General features: G+C 41.0%; 1 protein-coding gene across 2 annotated transcripts in view; it reads right to left on the reverse strand.

Annotated features, from left to right (window-relative positions):
• The window catches only part of LOC124555198 (putative Dol-P-Glc:Glc(2)Man(9)GlcNAc(2)-PP-Dol alpha-1,2-glucosyltransferase), a 109,746-nt gene that overhangs the window by 81,242 nt on the left and 2,850 nt on the right, over positions 1-25,654 (reverse strand). For both annotated transcript variants that reach the window (XM_047129043.1, XM_047129044.1), the window contains exons 2-3: positions 16,538-16,720; positions 4,703-4,901 (exon numbers count right to left, since the gene is read on the reverse strand). In XM_047129043.1, the coding sequence (XP_046984999.1) occupies positions 4,703-4,901; positions 16,538-16,720 (382 nt within the window). The remainder of the gene's footprint in view (positions 1-4,702; positions 4,902-16,537; positions 16,721-25,654) is intronic.

A 25,654-nucleotide genomic window follows, 5' to 3' on the forward strand; every position in this document is an offset into this window, starting at 1 on the left:
GCAAGTGGAGTTTCGCACAAACAATGCTTTCTAATTCTTCCTGCTCTGTCAAAGAGATTTATTATATTCAAACCTAGAACTTACTCAAGACTTCTGATGTAAACCAATGTTAAGGATACTGTTCTGTAGTTTAATGGGCCATTTCTTTTACCTTTCTTATATATGAGAGTTACTAGTGTTTTTTCTTATTTGCTTGGGACATTGCACTGGGCAAGTGATCTATATATAAAGAAGGGTGCCTGTTTGTTTGCTAGTAATTCATACAAATCTGCAATTCCACTCCAATCCTGATGAAATATTGCACACTTTACCTTCAAGACAAGAGGAAGATCACTATCTACATAAGATTTTGTTATCTAACTTGAAACAAAGTGGAAAGGTTGTTAGGAGAAAATCTATGAAAGTTCTTGGCCAATTTACCTCAAATTTCTATGTGATCCCATAATGAACATTTGGGAAAAAACAGTGTCCCGAACCATTTTGACAAGCACATTATGCATGACAGATATACTACTTCAATTTGCAATTTAAAAAGAAATCAAAGCATAATTTGTGATGTAATTATTATTACAAAACTTTTGGTTTGAAACTGATGAATATTTGCAGAAGTCAGAACCGGAAGCCTAGAACCTGATTTTTATTAATGTGTAGGTGAAGATGTATTCATTCACTGCATTCGATTGATACCCAGTGATTCAATTATGACTGCTGACAATGCAATTGCAGTTTCCCACGTGGCTTGCATTCGCTATATCTACAAGGCACAGGGCCAATCACTTTGTGTTGCAGATATTAAACATCCCAGGAAATGCCAGGCACTACAGCTAGTTCAGGATAAAGACAAGTAGGGGGCCAATGCCAAAGAGAAATCTTTGTAAAACCGAATTGGGCTTCTATCTGGACATGGCAACTTATTTGCTTTTAACTCATTTACTTGCTTCTCAATGCCAGGGACACCTATTTCCTTGTCCTCTATACGGGAGTCTGTGTGACAGTCGACTAATAGTATCTCTTTACAATTCTCCTGCGTGAGTTTATAGATGTGAAATTTGAAACTACAGCTCTCTTTTTGGTGCCTTCTATTGCCAAGCCAGATTGGTTGGTTGGTTTTGGGGTTTGATGGGGGCTAAACATCGAGGTCATCAGTGCCCTGTTCCTAACAGACATACTTGTAAAAGGCCTATACAGTAAAAGCGTAACCTCTGCACCCAGAGGGAGGGAACACCAAGGGGTACAGAGCTAGAATGAACATCTACATCTACATACATACTCTGCAATCCACCATACGGTGCGTGGCGGAGGGTACCTCGTACCACAACTAGCATCATCTCTCGCTGTTCCACTCCCAAACAGAACGAGGGAAAAATGACTGCCTATATGCCTCTGTACAAGCCCTAATCTCTCTTATCACACACAACACAACACAAAATAGAGGACACTTAAAAGGAGCAGAGCAAATAGTTCACTAGAGTAAAACAGACTACAGTGGTTGATAATTCAGGTAAAAGCTCAACCACTCAACTACAAACGAAGAACCTCCAGCTGGAAAGCATTGATAGAGGTATCAACACAACTTGTTACCATAAAAGACACTATTTTGGTATCCACATCACAATTAAAAGTCTCTGGAGTGGGTGTAGCCTGAGAAATCATGCGAGAGCGCCCACACTAGAGCGAGTGATAAAACCCAGCTGCACAGATAAAACGTAAAACTGAGTCAGCTATAGAGGCATTGTCACCTAAAATTAAAGGAAGTGCAGCTGGCAAATTAAAGAACTGCCGCAAGGGGGCTAAAAGGGGGCAGTCCATCAGAAGATGGACCACTGTCAGCCCTGCATCACAGCGACACTTGGGCGGGTTCTCACCACGAAGGAGATAGCTGTGGGTGATCCGCGCATGTCCAATTCGGAGATGGCAGAGAACAACTGAGTCCCTACACGTGCCCCTCAAGGATGAGTTCCATACAGCCATGGACGACTTGACCATGTGGAGCTTATTTGGCACGTTCAAGACAGACCATTCAGAGCTCCAGACATCGTGGACCTTGCGATGTAGGGCTGACCGGAGGTCTCTTTCCACGAGACCAAGCTCCAGGGATGACGAAGTGGTGGCCTGCTTGGCCAACCGATCGACACATTCGTTTCCTGGAATGCCGATGTGGCCCAGGGTACACACAAACGTCGCTGAACGACCACACTCGGCGAGAGCAAAAACAGTATCTTGAATACCGTGTACCAAAGGTTCCCGAGAAAAACACTGGTTGAATGCTTGCAATCCACTCAGGGAGTCACTGCATATCATGCCAGATTGGCTGACGACTGACTGAAGAGAAGCCTTTGACCAGCTTCATGATTTTATGTAGGATCATTATTTTCTTACGTTCTCAGCAAGACCATTCTATCTACTAACTTTTGCCTGTCAACACGTCTGTTCTCTCTCTCTCTCTCTCTCTCTCTCTCTCTCTCTCTCTCTCTCTCTCTCTCTCTCTCTCTCCCCCCCTCCCTATCACCCCCCCACCCCCACCCCCCCCAAGGGTGCAACCATCTCCGCATCCTTAGCATTTTGTTATTCAACCACAGTGGGACTTTTTCTGTCCTTAACCCACATACTTGGTACATACTTTTCCACAGCACAATTTACAGTTAGTTAAACTCTGCCCATAAATACTCTATGTCCATTATATTTGAACTAAATGATGTCTGTTCATTGTCTAAGTAGGATCCAACAACTGCTTACCTAACCTTTTTCCACTAAAAATACTCTCCTAGCATTCTTGATGGATTTTTTAAACTTAAGTAACCACTTTCACTACAATGACATCACAAATACTGGTCTCTGACACTGTCAAGGTCAAGCTTGTTTGCAGCTACAAGGTCTACAATATGTTTATTGTGTTTGGCTTGTCAAACTAGCCGCTTATGACAATTTTGGGAAAATGGGTTCAGAACTACTTCACAAGACTGTAGCATCTGCAATGAATCCATAGGTGACCGAGTCTCTACTCTGTAGGTTAATGACAGCTCCAACTAATACTGCACGATCTGGGTATTTTTGTGCTACTGAGTGTTAACTTTATTTGAATGACTCTACAAATACTATGGTGGTATTGGAGGAGGGTGGGGGGGAGGTGGGGGGGGGGGGGGGTGGGGTGGGAGGGCTGTAAGGCATCTGATGATTAACTGGAGCTCACATAAGCTGCTTACTTGCTTCCAGATAACTTCACAGTCAGACTCAATTTTGACTTGATAGAGATTTCCAACTCATCCAAACATTTCAGAAAATAAATTTTGTATGAATTTCTCCTTTGGCAAGGTTGTATTAGAGCTATACAATAAATAGCCATTTTAGCTTTGTCAAATGCAAGTTGTGTACACTATTTATATGGTTTTTCCAGCAGAATGGCCTTGATTCAACAACAATTTTACTACAAGTGCTAGTGCTGGCCTTACAGCACCATCATCTAGAACAATAACGTGAGAAGACCAGGTGTCAGAGCATCTCCTGACTCTTTAGCCTTAACTGACATGAGTTAATATGCAGGTGTTTCTATTTGTTTGTGAGATGATCCCATTCACTGGTTTGGGAACTGTGTATGATTCAGCCCACAATGGAAGATCATGTGAAGGGTAGGTAGCTCACTATGTCAAAGTGGACTGCATCAAAACAGATGGCCTCTGTTTTCTTCTTCTTCTTCTTCTTCACAGTATGCGCCACTGAAATGTAAGCAGTATGCTGGAGAACCACAAACGCCACTATCTAGACGAGTGCAGTATGGCTGAACAAATGCACCGACAGCACTGCTAGAAAATAAAGACTTGAAGGGAACCTGATCAATCTAGAAGGAACTTTCCCAATACCAGAAGGATGTAGCACATACAAATGGAAATTTTTGAAGGCAGAACATTTCTGGTGGAATTTACTGCCTTAAGTTCTAAGTTGGCAATGAAAATGGCCGAGTAAGTTACTTGACAGTATTAATATTTTATTGCACGATCCCACAAATTTCCATATTACTTTCCTAAAATTTCTTCTTTCGGTATTCTACGCACAATGCAGTAAGACTCAACTGGCTTGTAGTAAATGCCTGGCATCCAGATTGTAGTGTTAATTGAACCCCTTAAGAATTCACTAATCCTGCTAAGACCAATCATCCTAAAAATTGAACCTCCAATGCGTATTTAATTAAACTGGTAAACATTTACCTCCATGCAAACATGCCAACAAGTGTGTCATCCTTTTAGCAGCAATTGCAGACATTAAAAACTTTTTTTTGCCTAATTTCCTTTCGTCCTGGAATAAATGCAAATTTCTACTCCACATTATCACATTTATGACTGGACAGTTGAAACAGCTTTTCAGGGCTAAACACTGTACCGATTTCTTGGGCATGTGCATTTGCAAGTGTTACCTTTCCTTGAAACATCATGGTCAGATTGCAAAACGTCCATAATTTGCCACTTAACTGTGTTTGGAACCCAAGGGTATCTTTTGTAATGAAAACTTATCTTCACTTCAAGAACTCTGATGACACTTGATTTTAAGTGAAGGTGAAGTACTACCATGTATTTCATAATACACTATTTACAGAAAGAATTTCTGATATATACTGACATTACTAGCAGGTAGGTGACAACAACAATCAACATTGGTAAGGCATTTGACAGACATGTACAAAAAGCCATTATTCAGAAATAAAACTTACCCATTATGGCAGATTCTTTGGTATATTCAGTAAGAGACAATGAATATGTCAGTAACACAGTAAAAGTTGATAACTGTTCAGTGTAGTAAAAGAATGCAAAGTAGTAGAGAACAGGAAACAGGGACATATTCAAAGCTGTGGCAAGATCCCTCCATTTGCACTCATCTGCTAAACATTTCCTGCCATCACACCACCTCCCCTGAAATAGATTAACAAATAAACAACCACAAGCATTTATCACAAGCATACTATTCACATTAGATCAGGAGGGCCACCTGAGATGTGATATTAAGCCTTAGATGTACATTTTATTTAGGTGCAAAACAATGAAATAACTACATTACAAAAGATTACATAGGTCCACAATAATATTTTTCATTGTTCTTTTTGTTAGGCCACTGAATACGTATCTGAACTTGCCTGCTATTACAACAAGTTTATTCCTAGTGTGATTCTAAAAATAAACTAGAGAACTGAAAAACATGTAACTATAACGAAAAGTGCTTTCATTTTTCAATACTAAAACTTTTATGGAAGGCTAAAAACAAAAACCTCTGTACCGCAAAGCAATTAAATGCCCATTGGCTTGTATTCCCTATCTCTCATATCCTAAAAGCACATAAAACAGAGTTTTCTATAGTGAATTGCCAGTTTTACGTCTCATAATGTGAACAACAGTACTCAACCATCATACTGGCATGCCAGTATCCCTGATATTGTCCTTCCATCACCTTGATATCTTGTTGGAAGTGCTCAGCTTGTCTGTCACAGATCTCACCCAAATTTTCATAGAGATGATCAGCATGAAAGTGAATCTTGAGGCTCATAAAACAGACCTATATCTTCAACATTTCCAACATGTTGACATTAATAGAAATATAATGTGGGTCCTTTCTGTTCCCTAAGAAATTTGTGACAATCTCCTTGAATGATATCCAAGCTCTAACACACAGTAATTTTTGAATCAAAGTTTGCATTGATCATCATTTATTAAATATCAGGTTCAAACATACTTTTTTTTCTATTTCAGTTCCAATAACTGAGTAAAAGTCCTGGAGAGGTAGTTGAAACACTCTTCATCTATGGGCAAGGCTTCCTCAAACCGTTATTTTTTTATCCAGCTTTATATGTAGAGGTAATAATATAGCAATCTGCTAGCATTAGATGCAGTCAGGCCTTAGCAAGTAGAGACAGTAGCCATGAGAGTGAGAGTTGTTGAATGAATGTGTGAGATTTCTACTTCGAGAAAGGACTTCGAAAGCTTATATATTTCTAGCACCCCTTCCATTGTGCTTGCCTGCAAGTCAATGCCTCCTCTATGTGGTGAGTAGCAGTGTATCTTTTCGATATTATTGTTTTTCCACATTTGAACAGATGATTGTGCCATAATTATAAATATAAATTGTAGTTTTGAAAGCAGTCATGCATCTGGATGGAGGAGGGTTAAACTTGTGTATTATTGTTTTACTCTCCACGTATCATAAAACAATGAAGTCTTTCAGTTGGCTTCAACTACAACAGCCAAACTGAAGCTTAGATGCTTGATAACTGTTCAGTGTAGTTAAAAAAATGCAAAGTGGTGTAGAACAGGAAACAATGAGATACTCAAAGCTGTGGCAAGATCCCTTCTCATTTGCACTCATCTGCCAAACATTTCCTGGTATCACGCCATCTCCCCTCAAAAACAGTTAACAAATAAACATACAAGCGTTTATCCCAAGCATACTATTCAATTTAGATCAAGAGGATCATCTGGGATGTGATAGCAAGCCAAACATTTGCATTTCATTTAAAAGTGCAAAACAATAAAATGATTACATTACAAAAGATTACATAGGTCCACAAAAATACCTTTCATTCCTTTTTGTTAGGGCACTGAATACAAATCCGCTATAATGTCAAACTTATTCAGAGTGCGACTTCATTATAAACTAGAGAAACTAAAAAACATGTCGTTGCAATGAAAAGTGTTTTCATTTTTCAGTACTAACAGTTTTTACTGAAATCTAAAAACGAAAACACCTCCATATTACACAGCAATTAAGTGCCCAATGACTTATTTCCTCTCTTATCTCTTTAAAGCACACAGTGCATCACTATATCAAATTGATGGAAGGACAGTACCAGGGTTGCTGGACTACCAACCATTGTTCATATGCAGACACACGAAGCAGGCAATTCAGCAGTCACTTTTTGGAAGCCATAACTTCAGTTCGAGTGGTGTAAAAGATGTTGCTTCTTACAAGGGAATCTCCCCATCACACCCCCCTCAGATTTAGTTGTAAGTTGGCACAGTGGATAGGCCTCGAAAAACTGAACACAGATCAATCGAGAAAACAGGAAGAAGTTGTGTGGAACTATGAAAAAAATAAGCAAAATATACAAACTGAAGCTCAGGAGCGCCATGGTCCCGTGGTTAGCATGAGCAGCTGCGGAACGAGAGGTCCTTGGTTCAAGTCTTCCCTCGAGTGAAAAGTTTACTTTCGTTATTTTCGCAAAGTTATGATCTGTTGATCTGTCCATTTGTTCATTGACGTCTCTGTTCACTGTAATAAGTTTAGTGTCTGTGTTTTGCGACCGCACCGCAAAACCGTGTGATTAGTAGACGAAAGGACGTGCCTCTCCAATGGGAACCGAAAACATTTGACCGCAAGGTCATAGGTCAACCGATTCCTCCACAGGAAAACACGTCTGATATATTCTATACGACACTGGTGACAGCATGTGCGTCACATGACAGGAACATGTTGTCGACCCACCTAACTTGTATACTTGGTGAATGGGTAAAGAGATTCTTCTACCTTGCCCGATTTAGGGTTTCTTGTGGATGTGATAATCACTCCCAAAAAAGTGATGAAAACATAAGAGTTTGTCACATAAACTGCAACAAATGAATGCAACAGTTTCACAATCGCACAGTTTTCCCTGTGCTCTGTCAAAACATATGTTTTTAATGTTTTCAAATTTTTCCGTGTGTAGACCGTCAAATCCTGCATACGTCCAAGCAAATCTGAACATGTCCTGGAATTTTGGAGAGGGAAGTTGATTATGTGTGGGTGCCTGAACTTTGATAATTGACACACGATCACGTAAACAATACTGCTCTGTGTACCTGTGCAGCTTCGCAAATTCATAGAATCTTTTCACAAAGCATTTCACTTGCCAAAAACCAAACACATCTAACAGTTGCAGAAGAGGTGTAAAACCTGGAGGAATGGTAATCACGTCTATTCCCACACTATAATTTTACAAATCCTGATCCTTCTGTCCTGTATAGCTGTCAAGGAGCAAGGCAAAATCTTTGTCCGCATAAGGAGCAATCACATGTTCATTAAAGTCTTTCACTAGTCTTTTCTCTACTTTTCCTGATCCACTGCAATTCACAATAACATTCAGCATTTGCACAAGTTGGTTGGTTGGTTGGTTGTTTGGGGTTTAAGGGACCAAACAGCAAGGTCATCAGTCCCTTGTTTCAAATGTAATCCATTCCACTAATGTGACATCTCGGGAAAGTCAGAACAATAAAAGGGAAGTCATGTTGTCAATGGCAAAAACAAAATGAGGGAAGTCAGCAGAAGAACGAACCCAATGCGATGCTGAAGCAGTATAGGCAAGACCACCTGTGACTTAAAAGGTGCAACCGCTAGAATGTAGAAGTACATATGGGAAAAGGAGACTAACCAATCCTTAAAAAGGAAAATGCAGTAAAAGGGGAAGAAAAGAGGATCTCGGCCAGGGAGGTGAGTCGGGAATCTCCAAACACGGCTTACAGTGGGAGACACCCAAACACTCACCGCCCTGCCCCAACACCAGAGAGATTAAAAACCTTAAAAACTGAGAATAAAAACCACTTTCCCGGAGGAAACCGAGAACCAGAACGACCATCCGGGAATCGTCAGCCAACATCAAAGGTAAAATGTGGGGGAGTCTGTACTTAGCACGCAGAGCTAAAAGAAGTGGGCAGTCAACCAACATGTGGGCGACTGACTGGAAGGCTCCACAACCACAAAGTGGGTGTGGCTCAGCACGCAAAAGAAAACCACGAGTCAGCCTGGTATGGCCAATGCGGAGACGACACAGTGTGGTTGAGTCCTTTCGGGATAGGCGAAAGGAAGAACGCCACGGGCCTGGTGTCACCTTAATCACACAAAGTTTATTAGACAGGGGAGTAGCCTCCCAAGAATTGGCCCATGACAGTGCGAAGTGGGATTTGATGTGAAGCCGTAAATCCGCTGCAAGAGGGGTTACAGGAAACGGGGGGTAAATGACTGCTAACCCAGACAAACGATCAGCGAGCTCATTACCTGGGATACCCACATGGCCAGGAACCCAAAGGAAGTCAATGGAACAAGCAGCACGGTGAATATCAGCGAGATGGTCATGGATGGCAGAGACCAAGGGATGGCGCGAAAAACACCGGTCAATAGCAAGAAGGTCACTCATTGAGTCCGTACATAACAAAACGCGGCTGTGTTGGGACTGTTTATTAAAGGTAAGGGCTTGGGAAATTGCCATCAATTCTGCAGTAAACACCCCACATGTAGGTGGCAGCAGATGATTTTCCATTCCAACAGAGGACGTGAAGCCATACTCCACATGATCCACAGATTTAGAGCCATCAGTGTAAAAAACAACAGCATCCCGAAACTCCCATAAAATTTGGCGGAAAAAGGAACGGAACACCATCGGGGGGATGGAATCTTCCAGACCTCGGCAGAGATGCATCCGAATTCGAGGCCGAGGAACTAACCAAAAGGGGGCAGGGGGGGGGTGGGGGGTGGGGGGGACTAGAGCACAATAAAGACGGAGAAGGAGGGAACGGTCCGCACTCCAAGAGGAGTGGGCAAGGAAGTGAAGGACATTGAGTTTATGGAAACATCCTACCTTCAGAAGTCTGATATGAGGCAGCCAAGTGAGCTTGTTGTCGAAAAGAAGACACAGGAAACGAAACTGTGGGACCACAGGCAATCGTTGTGCATCGAGATAGAGCTCTGGATCAGGGTGGATCGTAGTACGGCGACAGAAGTGGACCACCTGCGATTTTGAAGGAGAGAATTTAAACTCGTGTGAGAGCGTCCATGCAGAGGCACGCCGTATAGCTCCCTGGAGCTGCCTTTCTGCAGATGCCATCGAGGAGGAACTAACCCAAATGCAGAAATCATCCACATACAGGGCAGGGGCGACCAAAGGACCGACAGAGGCCCCACGTCCATCGATAGCAATGAGGAAAAGAAGGACACTCAAGACAGAACCCTGTGGGATGCCCGTCTCCTGGGTCCGTGGAGAACTAAAAACAGTACCAACTCGAACTCTGAATGACCGATGGAACAGGAACCGGCGGATAAAAATCGGGAGTGGGCCCCGAAGACCCCACTGATGAAGTGTAAGAAAGATGTGATGGCACCAGGCCGTGTCATAGGCCTTGCGAAGGTCAAAAAACACTGCAACCAAATGGCAGCGCTGGGAAAAAGCCTGCCGAACTGTGGATTTCAAGCGAAGTAAATGATCGATTGGAGACCATCCCTCTCTCAAGCCACACTGGTAAGGGGACACTAGATCCCGAGATTCGAGGACCCAATTGAGCCGACGGGCTACCATCCGTTCAAGTAACTTACAAACAACATTGGTCAAACTAATTGGCCGATAGCTGTCAACAGATAGGGGGTTCTTACCAGGCTTAAGGAAAGGAACCACGATGCTATCCCTCCACTGAGAAGGGAAGCCACTCTGGAGCCAGATATGGTTAAACACCCGAAGAAGATGTTGCCGTTGTGGAGCACTGAGATGTTGAAGCAGTTGGTTATGAATGGAATATGGGCCAGGGGCCGTATCACGAGAAGAAGATAGAGCAGAAAGAAATTCTCATTCAGTAAAAGGTTCGTTGTAAGATTCTGACTCACAAGGGGTAAAACATAAGGTGGAAGCTTCAGCCCGCTGTTTCTGGTGAAGGAAAGCAGATGGATAGGAGACTGATGCTGATGCCACTGCAAAATGGGTCGCAAGATGTTCTGCAAGAACTAATGGGTCCGTACAAAGGCCATCTGGGAGGTGAAGGCCTGGGAGGGTGGACTGCCGATGGCAACCTTGGAGAGAGCGAAGTGTAGCCCATACCAGTGACAGAGGGACAGTAGAACCAAGGGAAGAAATGAATCATTCCCAACATATCCGCTTGCTCTGTTTGATTAAATAACGGGCTTTAGCGCGGAGGCATTTAAAGGTAGTAAGGCTGGCTACGGATGGGTGCCTCTTAAAGTGTTGCGAAGCTCGACGGCGATCACGGATGGCAATGGCCGTACTACACCATGGGACTTGCCGGCGACGAAATGGTCCAGATGAGCGCAGGACAGCAAGACTAGCAGCGTGAACAATCTCGTCAAACACGTCACGTAGGACGTCACCAATACAACCCGACAAAGAGGGAGAAAACACGACCTGTGCAGTGTATAGAGGTCAATCGGCGTGTTGGAAAGACCAACGAGGTAACCTGTGCATCGGGGAGCGGGAAGGGAGCGAGATAATCAATGGGAAGTGGTCGCTATCACGAAGGTCGTCGTGTGGCGACCAGTGTAATGAAGGGAGGAGAGAGGGAGAAGAAAGAGAAAGATCAATGGCAGAAAAGGTACCATGACTGGCACTGAAATGAGTAGGGGAGCCATCATTAAGAAGGCACAAGTCGTGGTCTGCAATAAACTGGTCTATGAGAAGACCTCGTCTACACGGAAATGCACTGCCCCACAAGGGATGATGAGCATTAAAATCCCCAAGGAGGAGGAAGGGAGGAGGAAGTTGCTGAACAAGGGCAGTTAAGGCAGCAGGTGTAAGAGTCCTGTCAGGAGGGAGATAAAGATTGCAAACCGTGATCGCAGAGTCTAGGTGGACCCTAACAGCAAGCGTTTCCAATGTAGTTTGAAGAGGGACCCACGTGCTAGCAATGTCTGTACGGACCAACGTACTAACGCCACCAGAAGCCCGCAGGGGTCCCACCTGATTTCGACAGAAAACACGGAACACACAGAGGGTCGGTGAGTGAGCATCAGTAAAATGAGATTCCTGGAAAACCACACAAGCTGCAGAGTAAGACGAAAGAAGGGCTTGCAATTCCGGAAGGTGACGACAGTATCCATTACAATTCCATTGGAGAACCACAGAACGATGATTTAAATGGGGGCTGAACACGCTAAAGCCAGTCATACCGCCAGGTCCCCACCCGTCACGGACAAGGAAGGTGCGACATCCATGAACGACAGGTCAAAATCCAGTTGTGAAGTCAGGGCTGGGACCTCCGGTGACACCAGAGGCTCTCTGTCCCAGGACTTATGTTTCTTCTTCTTTTCAGGCTCAGATTGAGGAGGGCTGTGTGGCATAAAGGAGCCAGCTGCAGCAAGATCAGGAACAGAAAGAGACAGGGCGACCTTGGGGCCGACAGACCGCGGCTCTCACGGTCGTCGCGCGGCAGCAGACCTTTGGCCTGGAAGGTGCTGGGAAGGGGCATCCCGGGAGAGGCGCCCTTGACCGGCAGACGCCGAAGGAGTGGGACAATTCTCCGGCTGTGGAGGGGGAGCAGCACCCAGAGGAGAAGGTGTGGGAGCCGCAGGGGAGGGGGGGAGGAGAGGGGTCTGGGATGGGGGTAAGGAAGGGGGAGGAAGGGGTGAAGGTGTAACCAAAGCGTAACTAGAGGTCATGGACACAGGGTGAAGACGAGTATACTTCTTACGGGCCTCTGTGTAGGTTACACGATCGAGGGTCTTATACTCTTGTATCTTCTTTTCCTTCTTATATACTGGGCAATCTGGTGAACGTGGAGAATGACTGCCATGACAATTTACACACACAGGAGGGGGAACACAGGGACTCCCCTCATTGAGTGGACGTCCACAGTCACCACAGAGAGGGGCCTGTGAACAGCGGGAAAACACGTGTCCAAACCGCAATCACTTAAAACACCTCATAGGAGGTGGGATGTACAGCTTCACATCACATCGATAAACCATCATTTTAACTTTCTCAGGGAGGGTATAGTTGGTTGGTTGGTTGAGGGATGAAAGGCACCAAACTGCAGAGGTCATCAGTCCCTTGTTCCAAAATACTAAAAATACCCACAGAGAATAAAAGATGTTCAACAGAATAGGAGACAGACGACACAGAACAAAAGAAACGTAGACATGGACCAGACAAAACAAAATAAAAGCACATGGAGTGCAACGGTGGTTGGCCGACCATAGGAACAAAAAAAAGGAAAAGCCAACCACCGAAAACCCATTAAAAAACTGAGTTTAAAACCGTAGGCCAAAGGCCAGAATCAACACAAAACAATCAAATAAAACAGAAACTCTCAGAGTAAATGATAAAAACCCCCTGCCCGAATAAAACGTAAAACTAAGTCAGCCATAGCAGAGTCATCTGTTAAAAGGGCAGGGAGCGAGTCAGGCAGTGGAAACGACTGCCTGAGCACAACTAAAAGTGGACAGTCTAATAAAATGTGGACCACTGTCAAAATGGAGCCGCAGCGACATAAAGGTGGGCCCTCACGTCGCAATAGGTGGCCATGCGTCACCTCATAGGAGGTGGGATGTACAGCTTCACATCACATCGATAAACCATCATTTTAACTTTCTCAGGGAGGGTATACCCTTCAAAGGCCAGGATAAAGGCACCAGTATCAATGCAATTGTCTTTAGGACCCTTCTGAACACGCCGAACAAAGTGAACACCCCGCCGTCCAAGATTGTCCCTAAGTTCCTCATCAGTTTGAAGGATGAGGTCCCTGTGAAAAATCACACCTTGTACCATATTTAGAGACTGGTGGGGGGTAATGGACACAGGAATTGTGCCAAGATGGGTACAGGCACGAAGGGCCGCAGATTGGGCAGCTGAAGCAGTTTTGATCAGCAACAAACCCGACTGCATCTTGCTCAGGGAGTCCACTTCACCAAACTTGTCTTCAATGTGTTCCACAAAGAATAAAGGTTTGGTATTGGTGAAAGTATCTCCAGTCAGTCAGTTTGCAAACTAGAAAACGGGGGAAAGGTTTCGCCCCTCGCCTGACCCTCTTCCCAGGGGGTAGCCATGGAAGGGAAGGCCGAAGAGGCAAGAGAAGCAGCACTTGAAGAATCAGTTCCACACAGAGAGATGGCCGCAGAAGAACGGCCAGAGTTCTGGACCTGTATGCATTTCATTTGCATAGTGTCCACCCTGATACCACCCACTCCGATCAGGGGCTCTCCTCACGGGCGCCACCCAGCCACAGCAAGGGCCATATGGCACGGCGGCCATTGCCGGGAGTTCCGATGCTCCAGGATGACGAGCAACCACTCCAAGGCACGCATGAGGAGGTAACAGCTCAGGTATCAGAAGTGTGATCCCTGTGTGTTCAGGGGGCTCAACCAAAAGGGTACATAGCGACCCCACCACACGGGCTGGCTACCGTGCTGGCTATGCACCCTAGCATCAGAGGACGACGTGAAAGAAAAGGTGGAATGGACTAGGAGGGCGCACATCAGAGACACTAGGTAAGGTGCTCTTCCCCAAATGGCTCACACTACGGAGGAGAAATTTTGTAATGGACGTCAAACCCCAGAGGGGGACCAGGGAATGCCAAAAGTAGGAGATCATTACGCGACAAAGCCGAATTGTAAAACTAACAGAACCAGGAGGATAGTGGGGGCCAACATAAGCACGGACACCAAGAGAGGGAGAGGAGAGGGTGACGGGAAAGGAGCAAGGAGGGGACAGGAGGGGAAGGGGAAGGAAATGCAGCCCTGGAGAAAAAGAAAGCTGCAATAGCATGGGGCCCCGTGCTCGCCACGCACGTATCCACAAAAGAGTTGTGGATCCCCTGGGGGTGGGGGGGGGGGGGGGTTTGTGCAAGTACCCTATTCACCTGTTGCTGAACTTGCAGTCCAAATACACCATTTTTTTCCTGCAAACACAAAATGTAGGTAAAATAAATCCTGCTTTGTTCAGAGCATATTGTATGGTGTAACTATGTGAAGTGGCATGCAGCTGGTCTACAGTACATTACGTGTCGCCTTCTCCAACTAACGATAACGTGCGGGTCGATTTCATTTCATAGTTAAAACCGGACTGATCTGTGTTGATAATATATGTGTCTTCACACTGTTGGAATCTGACTTTAGTTTCTGTAACAAATGTCTTGGAACACACTAAAAGTTCTTCCAGTTTATTCATGTAGTTCTTGCTTACATATTTCGTAATCTTCCTGCTCGTAGTTTTGTATTTTGTTTTGAACATAACAAACCAACGAGATGAAGCCTCGAAGTCCAGGCCGATTTGTTTAGCGTAATGCAATCCCCAAATCTGTAGGTCTGCATCATGCACTGCACTTAATTCATTTCTGGCTTTAATAAATTGTCGGTATACATGGTTTTCTAGTTCACTGAACTTCTGTCTTCGGGTTCCACCTTGTTCCACAACTTCTTTGCAATATTTAATTGTGCTTTTTTCCTCCATCACTTTAAATTTTTTAAATTTATTTGTTACTTCACTCCATAATGTATATTTGCGTCTTTTAATTGGTTTGGACAGTAACCTGTATTGGAGCATTTCCTTCATGTAACCCAAAGAAATACCATCAGATTGAAGTCGCAGTATTTCCTCTTCATGTTCTTCGTAAACCGCGCGACTGCTACGGTCGCAGGTTCGAATCCTGCCTCGGGCATGGATGTGTGTGATGTCCTTAGGTTAGTTAGGTTTAAGTAGTTCTAGGGGACTGATGACCACAGATGTTAAGTCCCATAGTGCTCAGAGCCATTTGAACCATTTTTTGTTCTTCGTACAGATCATCAACAATCCCATCATCTGGTACATACAGCCCAGCAGCAATCAGCAAGGTATCATCGTCATCACCACACATACTGCTTATCAACAAATGTAGGAAATAATCATACAAATGTTTGATAATCATTCGATTCCTTAAGGAACTCTCCGATTCTTTACAGTTCGGGAAATATTCATTGACCTCGTTATTGAAGTCGCGAGCTATATTTGCTGGATTCATATTGCCCACAGAATACATCTCATGTATTTAATGCACTCTCATCGAAAGTAGCTAACAGTCAACTGCCTGCCAGGGAGCCTCGTTAGCAGGAATACCCTCTCTTCCGTGGCCTGTAGTCAACTGACATCATGTGTTTCGATGTTTGTTTAGGTGTAGCGTCCCCATACTACGGCGTAGTTACCTCGCATCTGACGGACAGATAATAATTGGCTGAAAATAAAAAATTAAACTTTTCACTTGAGGGAAGACTTGAACCAAAGACCTCTCGTTCCGCAGCTGCTCACGCTAACTACGGGATCACAGCGCTCCTGAGCTCACACTATCCTTGATGTTGCCCATCTTGCGCATGGACTACTCAGTTTGTATATTTTGCTTATTTTTTTCATAGTTCCACACAACTTCTTCCTGTTTTCTCGATTGACCTGTGTTCAGTTTTTCAAGGCCTATCCACTGTGCCAACTTATAACTAAATCTGAGGGGGGGTGCGATGGGGAGGGTCCCTTGTTAGAAGCTCAAACAGCAACAATGAAATTACATAGCTTATATAAAAAAATATTATCATTTACACATTTCTTTGTAACTGACACTTTGGTAACTAATCACATGTATATACTGAAGATTTTAATTTTTTCTGACAGTCACCTGTGATTTGTAAAAAAATGATTCTCCCTATGAGTGACTAGTTTCTGTATGTGGACATGTAACTGGAACAAGCAGTTACACCTTACAGAACTTTCCAGTTAACAGTAATTAAACATTTCTCACAAATCATTAACATAAATACATTTTACGATAAACTTTGCTGTCATGTAGCTTACCAAGGTGCTTATCTGCCGTTGTAGTCTGTAAATCAGGATAAAATTAGCAAGACAGAGGAAAACATTGAAGACACGAAGACCATGTATGTCACAAAAATCTTGCCCCATAAACAATCCAGCAATCTTGAGGTAAATGACAGAAAACACGTACAGTCCTGGGAGTGTTGTTATTTTAGGATCCCACTGAAAAGGAAAGACATAATCAATTGTCATTTCTCATGTATAAAACAATCCAACAGTAAAAATTTTAATGTAATTTAAACAAAAGAAAACAACACAACAAAATAATTAACACATATTAGTGTCGGTGGAAACTGCAGAAACCGCATCTTCAAATCATAACGCATATATGGATGGCAATACCTCCAAATTATTAAACTTCACGAACACCTGTGATGGTACAAAGCGCAAGCTGCTTGCGAATATCAACAGTAGTTTAAGTTGGTAGAAAACTAATCACACGTGACATTAGCTTGTAGTAGGTTAGTGAATACACTCACTACGGTACATGGTAGACATCATACAGTGCGACTTGGGGGTGGGGGATCTCGGCACAGCAAGCAAGGAAAGAACCAGAGAGTGTGAGAGTCAGAGGCGAAGGTAGAGGCACCCTGTGAAGTGGACATACAGCCAATTTGGGGGCCCATCTTGACTAAAACAGGGTAAAACAAAAGTCTCAATTTAAGTAACAAAGAAAGAACAATATCAAGACAGACTTTCAAAACTGTTGTTGGAATGCCTAAACAATCTTTGAAATGACAACCGAACAATGAAAACATTGGAAGCCAAAGCAAGTTTGAAATGGGTAAACCACAAACCATAATCTTGTGGTATTATTGAACAATAGCAGTACAAGTAGGGTTGAAACCACAATCATTAGAGACCCAAAGCAAGGACCTAAATTAAAAAAGGTTAAACTTTTTCAAAATATGTTTTATTTTTAATACTTGAGTAAAACGAATCATTTTAATGATATTTATTCTGATATTTCAACACCTGAAACAATTTTTGTCCCTACAAAATTTCGCATAAGAAATACTACACATCAAACGAAAGTAACAGTGATGCACCACTGAGTGAGAAACCGGACTTTTATTCGGGACAACTTGGCTCAGCACTCTAGATTGAAGTTTCCATAGTTCCACTAAATAATTCAAGGCAAATATCAGTAAGGTTCCTTTGGTGAGGATTTCCTTCCATATTCTTACCTCACCTGACTTCCTGCTGACCTTTAATGTCCTCATTGCCTATGGGACATTAAACCTCAACTTTCCTTATTACCTGAAGAAAATTTAAATAAAATTTAAAAATACCATTTATGAAAAACCTGCACACACATCACAGACGAATGACGAAAATAAACATTTTTTTTAATACAATGCTACAGAAAGGCATCATCATATTGCAAGTGAAGATAGTGATGTTTTATCGTACTGTGAACAAAACAGTCTTGATCACAGTTAAATAAAATGTTATAAACAGTTTCAGTTGAATTGGGCAGTCTATCAGATTTAAAACAGTTTTAGTTTTAAATCCGATGACTGCCTAATTCAGACAAAAGGACTTAGTTAAATAAAATATGGTCCACACACTTTTGTTCATAAAATAAAGCAACACTGTAAGACAAAAAAAACTAAACATCAATATGAAAGAAGTATGTGTCAATGAATATCCATGTCAAAATAAATACTGGTAATTGAACTTATGCTGTCAGTGACCTAAGTTTTGTCTTGCTTAAATAATTTTGCTCTATTTTCTTCTGAAAGTTGTACATTATTTTAGAAAAATAAATGATCGAAATTGAGAAACATTGTAGTAAATTTAGGTGCTTCATTTTTAAGATCTTTGATACAGGCAACAGACATGGACAAAGGTTGCATTTATCTGTACACATTTATAGCTGTCTTTAGTCTTTTAAACTACTGATTGAGTAGCAGATAAATAGTATCAGTCATTGGATAAAAAATTATTTAAATTTCATTATTGGCTCCATTAGCCATTTATGTCTCGGTGAACTGCTTCTTCATCGCCTTTCTTCTTTTGTTACCAAGTTTACAGTTGACACCCAATCTTTCAAAGATGTTGAGAGCTTCATCAAGCAGTTTGTCGAGTGATCGTTTGGTGCTAATTACCTGTGACGTCATTTCTAAGACATCATGAGCAACTGCAACATCCATAATCTTAGATTTCAACATTTGAGATCCCATACTGACCTTTTATGGTACTTTGCACTAAATCACTAAATGAGTAACAAAGTTCCCATTCTCTTTTTAGAGAACTATTGGTAGCCTCTGCTCATTACATGTATTATTTGTAAGAATTGTGTTTGTCAGACTTTTCTGAAAATCAACATATTTCTTAAACTCCATATATGGCATTGTACCTTCCAGCCTAACACACAAGTTTAAGTGGTTTTAGTTTTGCATTGGAAGTATTCACCAAGTAAGTTTTTAAATCCTGCCCCTGTGGCTTTCTATGGCCAAAATTTTTTTAGATCTTCTGAAATTTGTTAAGAAACATGTCACATTTTTAATTAGGCTCTGCAACACCATTATGGGCTACATTTAAATTGCGACATGCACAATGGATGGACGTACAAGAAGTGCTATTTTTGTTTTGTCTGCACACTACTGTCTTTGTGACTCATGATGGACACTCAGTCATTACCTGGGGCACAACATTTGCTTAAGTCTACTTCCTTTCAATCTATAGATTCAATTAGCTGATGTTCGAGTTTTATTGCAAGCTGACTACTTTAACACAGCACAAGCCTTCATTTAAATTGCAGATGATAATAATAATGTCTTGTGTTATCACATATTACATGAAAAAAATCTCTTTACTCTGAATGTATTAAATTATTTTGTTATGAGGTAAGTCTGAAGTGCGTCACAGAGCCATAAGGTTTCTGTAGGGTTCAAATTGATGTAGGTTGCGGTAGTTGTACAGAGATCAACAAATTTCCATAGAATACACTAGCACAGATAGTTCCATCGCACTAGTCTTTTAACTGAAGACCACCACAACAACAATGGTTTCTGTAGTAATTCTGTTGTTGTTGTTGTTGGTGGTGGTGGTGGCACAAAGTATATTAAAACTCAAATACATTTGAACTAGCTCAGCCAAGCCTTTGTCTCCCTCTACAATTTGTACTCCTCGCACCCCCCTCCATTACCAAACTTATGATTCCTTGATACCTCAAGGTGTATACTGTAAGTTGATACCAGTTAAGTTGTGCATTAATTTCAATTCACTGCCGCTTCATTAGTTACCTAACATTATCAGATAACAGGTTCACAAAAATCAAAACCTTGCCTTATGTAACATAATTTTAGTTTTGAAAGATGAGTAAGAGACTCATTTTTCAAGCATTTTAAATGGTTCCAAAAGATATGTGAATGGTCCAAAGACTTAAGGGTTTCTATTTATACAACTTCTGTGCACTCTGTTTTGTACTGAAATTGGCCAGTCAATGAACTAAAAATGTATTCCACTTCTTCAGTAGGGCCTATGTTCCTTTGCTATAGAGTGATGCCTTCCTGTTGAACCAATAGGATCTGGAGCACTTACAATCTTCAAAACATTGTGAACAGCAAGTGAGCACTGATGGTGTTGTTGCTGTCCTTCAGCTGGAAACCCATATCCAGCAGCTAGTCCATGTGGTAGCAGAAAGTTCACTAGAATTTCATTTAACTCATAACTGGTGTCTATAATCTCTGCAATCCACCAGTAACACCATACACACATGCCACAAACATTCCACTTCTCAAGTTGTGAATCTGAATATTATCCTGCTGTTTCTGAGGTGTCGGCTGACAAAACGAAATTTCATCTTCCTTGCTATTTAAAGTGTGTGCAACATGAGTTTGCCCATCACGTTGAGTCCAAAAATGTGTCTTCTGAATTCCTTTCATAGGACTGGTTTGGTTGGACCATTCTTTTTTTTTTTTTTTGCTCACAGGAAGTCTTCGATTTCGTCTTTGGACAAAAGAGTGAGAGCTGTGGATGTGTAAGATTTCACACTCTAGTAAAATCCTCAGCATTCTGAATTGCAGCTGTATTTGGTCTGGAATGGTTACGTTTTGTAGCATGGTGCTTCAGCAGGCCTCCTACACCATCACAAGGCTCCTTCCTGTCACCAGTAGCACTGTATACCCAGGTTTTTAAAAAGTGATATTTTAAAATAAAACCTGTCCAACTTAAAAGAGGAAGTTCTCCTTTACAAAGAATGTAGTAGTACATGCTACTAATCAACAGAAAAAAAATTAACTTTTCTGGCGTGGCACTTCTGAAAAAGTTTTTTTCTGTAAATTATAAAAAAAATATTCAAAAGGCGACAGTAAAAGAACTTTGACAGATACGTCCATATGGAGGATTTCTTTGTAATCATGAGGCAATTATCTTTCAAATAAAAAAAAAACTACCAAAATATCTATAACTGTTACACAGATACAGCATTTAAAAAAATTTCCAATATTCGTATCTTCAAAATAGTGTTCGCAGTGTGATCTTTGGAGGCCTGTACCTCGAGACAGGAACTGTGTTGGAGGAAAAAAAAAAAAAGTGTTTCTTTCTTACTCCTGAATTTTAACATACGCTAAATTCAATAACATTCAAGACTATGATCACCGTGGTTGCGTTGATACTGATTACGCCTTTTATACTGAATTTTCAATGTAGTGATGTTCTGAAAATTTGGCTCTGTGAGAAAATCCATGGAAAATAGTACTTATCTCCAGAAATACTCATGACTCTGGTCTTCATTAAGCTTTTGATTTGCAATACTTTTTTCAGAAGTTAAGAGAGCCATATAGCTAACAGAAATGCATTAAAGCATCAAAGTTAAAAGAAAATTACAAAAATCTCAATAACATCACTTTCCAATCTCTGGAAAAATTACAAGGGCATTTAAAAATGCATTTAACACATTTCTCCAACCTGCTGTGAATCTAGTTTTGGTCTTAAATAATTCCCAACACTGCAGGCCTTATAATAAAATAAAAATATTAATGAGTTTTCTGTGAATGGACACACAAATCTGAAGTAAAAATATTTTTTGCTATGATGAAAAAGGCAAAATTCCAAGTAAATTCATTCATGCCTGATAGCAATTACCTCACACATGGGGATATCAAGCAGCATATTTAAATGTAAATTATTCTAGACAGACAAATTAAGTGTGAAAATTTATTTTATGTTATTAACTCAGGAATTTTTGATAGTCTACAATGTATCTTAGAATCTGTGCAACTAATAATCTGCTCACAGTGGTAGGAAAGTGTTCCGTGTTCATGCAATAGCATGCTTTGAACCTCCACAGTCATGAAAAATGCAACACTCAATGACATCCAATATTCAGTGCCATCAATATTCAGAGCCACTGATATGCAACAATCAGTCCATTTGGCCTCGGTTGCTGTTTGTCTTTCTGTGAGACAGGTCATATTTGTTTGCTGTGCAGTCATTGACCATTCTATTTGTAATAAAGCTAGTTTTTAATTGAAATAGTGCCCAGTTAAATAAAATGGAAAGTATGAATTTATGTATTGTGAGAAAATCATTTAGAATACAATGGGAAAAAAAGGATGGCATGCTCTGCAACCTAAGGGAACTAGATTCTTGTTTTAAATGGGAGAACCCAAACATTAACATTGGTTCTCTAAAATATTGTTCACTAACACCAAAGTGATGTGTTTTAGCTGGCACTGCAGGCACTCATTTGGCGTGAGTCTGCAGTAACCATAAAAATGTAAAACTGTTCTTGGATTCAGAACACACTAAAGAACTTATAAAATTTCTTCTATGTGGTTCAGAAGTCTGACTGCATGGTTGATGAGTGTCATAACTGTCCTGATGATGACCAATTGTCAGAATTATTGAAAGAAAAATTAGCTTACAAAGATGCTGATGACGAAACTGAGTACAGCCTGTGGATTAACAGAGATCATTGGACAGAAATGGTAAAGCAGTCTGCAACTGATGACAAATACACTGACTTATTGGTAACAAAATTACAGGCACTTAAACTGCACTATTTATATCTAACAGTCAGGCAAGCTTCCTGGAGAATATGAAAGAAAATCTAACCCCCAGGAAAGAAATTCTGTTAATCGGCTTAGCTGAAAATACATTTTTGTAGTCAGAACGAAATCTATAGTTAGCACTGGACAAGCAGCAGCTGTACAATCCATCTTATTTGTGTTTATGTGAAAATGAAAATAAATTGAGTGTAGTAAACTGCTGCTTTATAAGTGCTGATATGGAGCATGATGTAGGATTTGTAAATGCTGCTCAGAAAGAAATGGTTATGTAGCTGGCTGATCACTAACCACAAATCATGAAACTGCATTATTTCACTGGTGGATGTACTGCTCAATATAAAAAAGAGAATAAGCCCGAAAAACTTGTGTGAACACAAAAATGGTTTTTCCATTGACACTAAACTTTCCTTTTTTGCTACTACCAAAGTAAATCTGTGACAGATTGGGAGTAATGGTAAAACATTTATTGAGAAAAGCTAGTCTTCAACTAGAGCATAGTGTACAAATAACTGCATTTGATGTTTACAATTTCTGCAAGGCTAATACTGACAATTTTCCCCCCTTCACTTCTTAGACAAAAGTGAAGGATTTCCTATGAGAGAACCTCTGGAAGAGATTTCTGACAACTTGCACAATACCTGGTACCAGGTATTACAAACCACAATTACAAACTGCTTCCCTGTGATGCGTCAGAAATTAGAAGGGTAAGTTATTTTGAAAAGTTTTCTTGATTTTCTCATTCAATTGAAAATGCCCTGCAATGGACACATACCCATCCTTGACAAAAATCTTTTTGTGGCAGTTGTTGATGATAAAGGAGCTACTTTGCCTTCCTGAAGAATGTATGTGATGAAGCCGTGTATTCCACCCACCTAACCAGCAGTGTCATTCCTTTGGTATGGGAGAGAAGACACTCATTTTGTGCCTTTGGAAAACATTATGTACTGTTGATGTACCTGAATCAAACACATTAGCAAGCGTGTATTACTTTCATAAAAATTATATGAAGTTACCAGAATCTAATATGTTACAGTGAGTTAAAAACAGAGTCATGATGAAAAACTTTCATTGGGAACTGCATGAATCTTCACTGCCGAACATATACATTTTAAATTTAAAACATTTGTCTGCCTAGCATAATTGTTTTTAAATAATTTACATTCTTCCGGGCATGCTGTGTACAATATGTCTCAAGGGCATTGTGCAATTATAATTCCAAGTATGTTGCTACATTTGATTGCATTTATTTTTAGAGTAGGCCTATATCGGCTGAATTGCCACCATCTGGTTACATCTGGTGGTCTTGACATCTGTGTGACATCAGTGGTTCTGTCACTGTATCTGCTTGTTAATTACATTTCTTTGGTGTTATTGGAGTATAAGCGAAAATCCCATGCCTGTCAAAATCAATGCTGTTTTTTGTTTTCAATCATATCTGAGTATCTGAAAAATGAGTGGTGTGATGATAACTGTCTGAAATGATTTCACATATTTAAGAAATCATTGCTTGGGTCATAACAATTCAAGCTGGTTTTCTATATTCTCAAGTCAAGCAGAGTGATTAAATACCTCTTTCCCATGAACTCCCTAAAGTACTGCATTCAAGTGCAAGCTCCAGCCAAGGCACTTATGTATGCTTTTGGAAACTTTACCATTTTCTCCCAAAAACTATAAAAAATGTTTGGAAGAAATTTTACACTTGTTTTTACCATGGCAAAAGTAACAAGCAAAGAAAGTTTCATGAAAATCTGAGTCCGTGGGTGTCAGGCTGGACGAACTTACTTGGAATGACTTCTCATTAGAGACGAATTTTTTGATTTCAGATTTAACTGTATGTCCAGTTGTAGAAAACACATTAATATTTTTATTTTCTTACAAAGCCTACAATCATGGGACCTATTTAATACTAAAACCAGATTTCCAGCATGTTGGAAAATCTGTTACAAGCATTTCCAATGCTCTTGTAATTTTTCCAGAAACTGGAGACCGCCCCCGGTAGCCGAGTGGTCAGCACAATAGACTGTCAATCCAAAGGGCCCGGGTTCGATTCCCGGCTGGGTCGGAGATTTTCTCCGCCCAGGGATTGGGTGTTGTGTTGTCCTAATCATCATCATCATCATCATCATCATCATCATCATCATCTCATCCCCATCGACGCGCAAATTGCCGAAGTGGCGTCAAATCGAAAGACTTGCACCAGGCGAACGGTCCACCCACGGGAGGCCCTCGTCACACGACATTTGATTTCCAGAAACTGGAATGTGAAATTCATTATTATTATTTTGTAATTTTCTTTGTAAATTTAAACTGCTTAAATGGCTGCATTTGTTTACTATATGCCTCTTAACGCCTGGAAAAAAATCCAAACCTAAAGCTTCATAAAGACCAGAGTTATGAGTATTTCTGTAGATACGTACCTCTTTGCATCGACACACCCGCATAGCCAAATTGTCTGGACACCACTACATTGAAAATGTATTTAGCTTGAGGGGTGAAAAATTGCTAAAGTTCTTATGTTGTAAGTCCAACCACATGTACAAAACTTCATTAAAATCTGAAATGGCTGATGACATGACCTGGGTGATTTGACACAGAATGACCCCTCAGTAACTACAAATTTTTACCCAAGTTTTTCACCAGTCTTATTCAGTTAATTGAAAAAGTATACATCGATTTACAATAATACTCAAAAGACATATACAAATACTTTACAATGATAAAGAAAAGAATTACCCAATTATATTTTATAACAATGAACAAATCATTTCCTGTAAGAGAAACATTTATGTTATTATATTTCACACTTTCTACCATGGTTACAATTTCTTTTCTGGAGGAATGGGTACACACTTTATTTGCAAATAACTTTACAATGATTAACGTTTCATAGAATAATTACAAGTTCGTTTTTAGTGTTTGACCATTCTTACAAAACTTCATGGTGGTGTTCTGTCCTTATCTCTCCATCACTCTGAACATGTCTAGCAGGAAGTTAAGAATCAACAAAATTTATTTCCTCATTGTCTATAGATGTCCCTCAAGTAGGATGACACCTGACTACATACCCGTCTGGCCA

This window comes from Schistocerca americana, chromosome X, assembly GCF_021461395.2.
Source record: "Schistocerca americana isolate TAMUIC-IGC-003095 chromosome X, iqSchAmer2.1, whole genome shotgun sequence".
Lineage (NCBI taxonomy): Eukaryota > Metazoa > Arthropoda > Insecta > Orthoptera > Acrididae > Schistocerca > Schistocerca americana.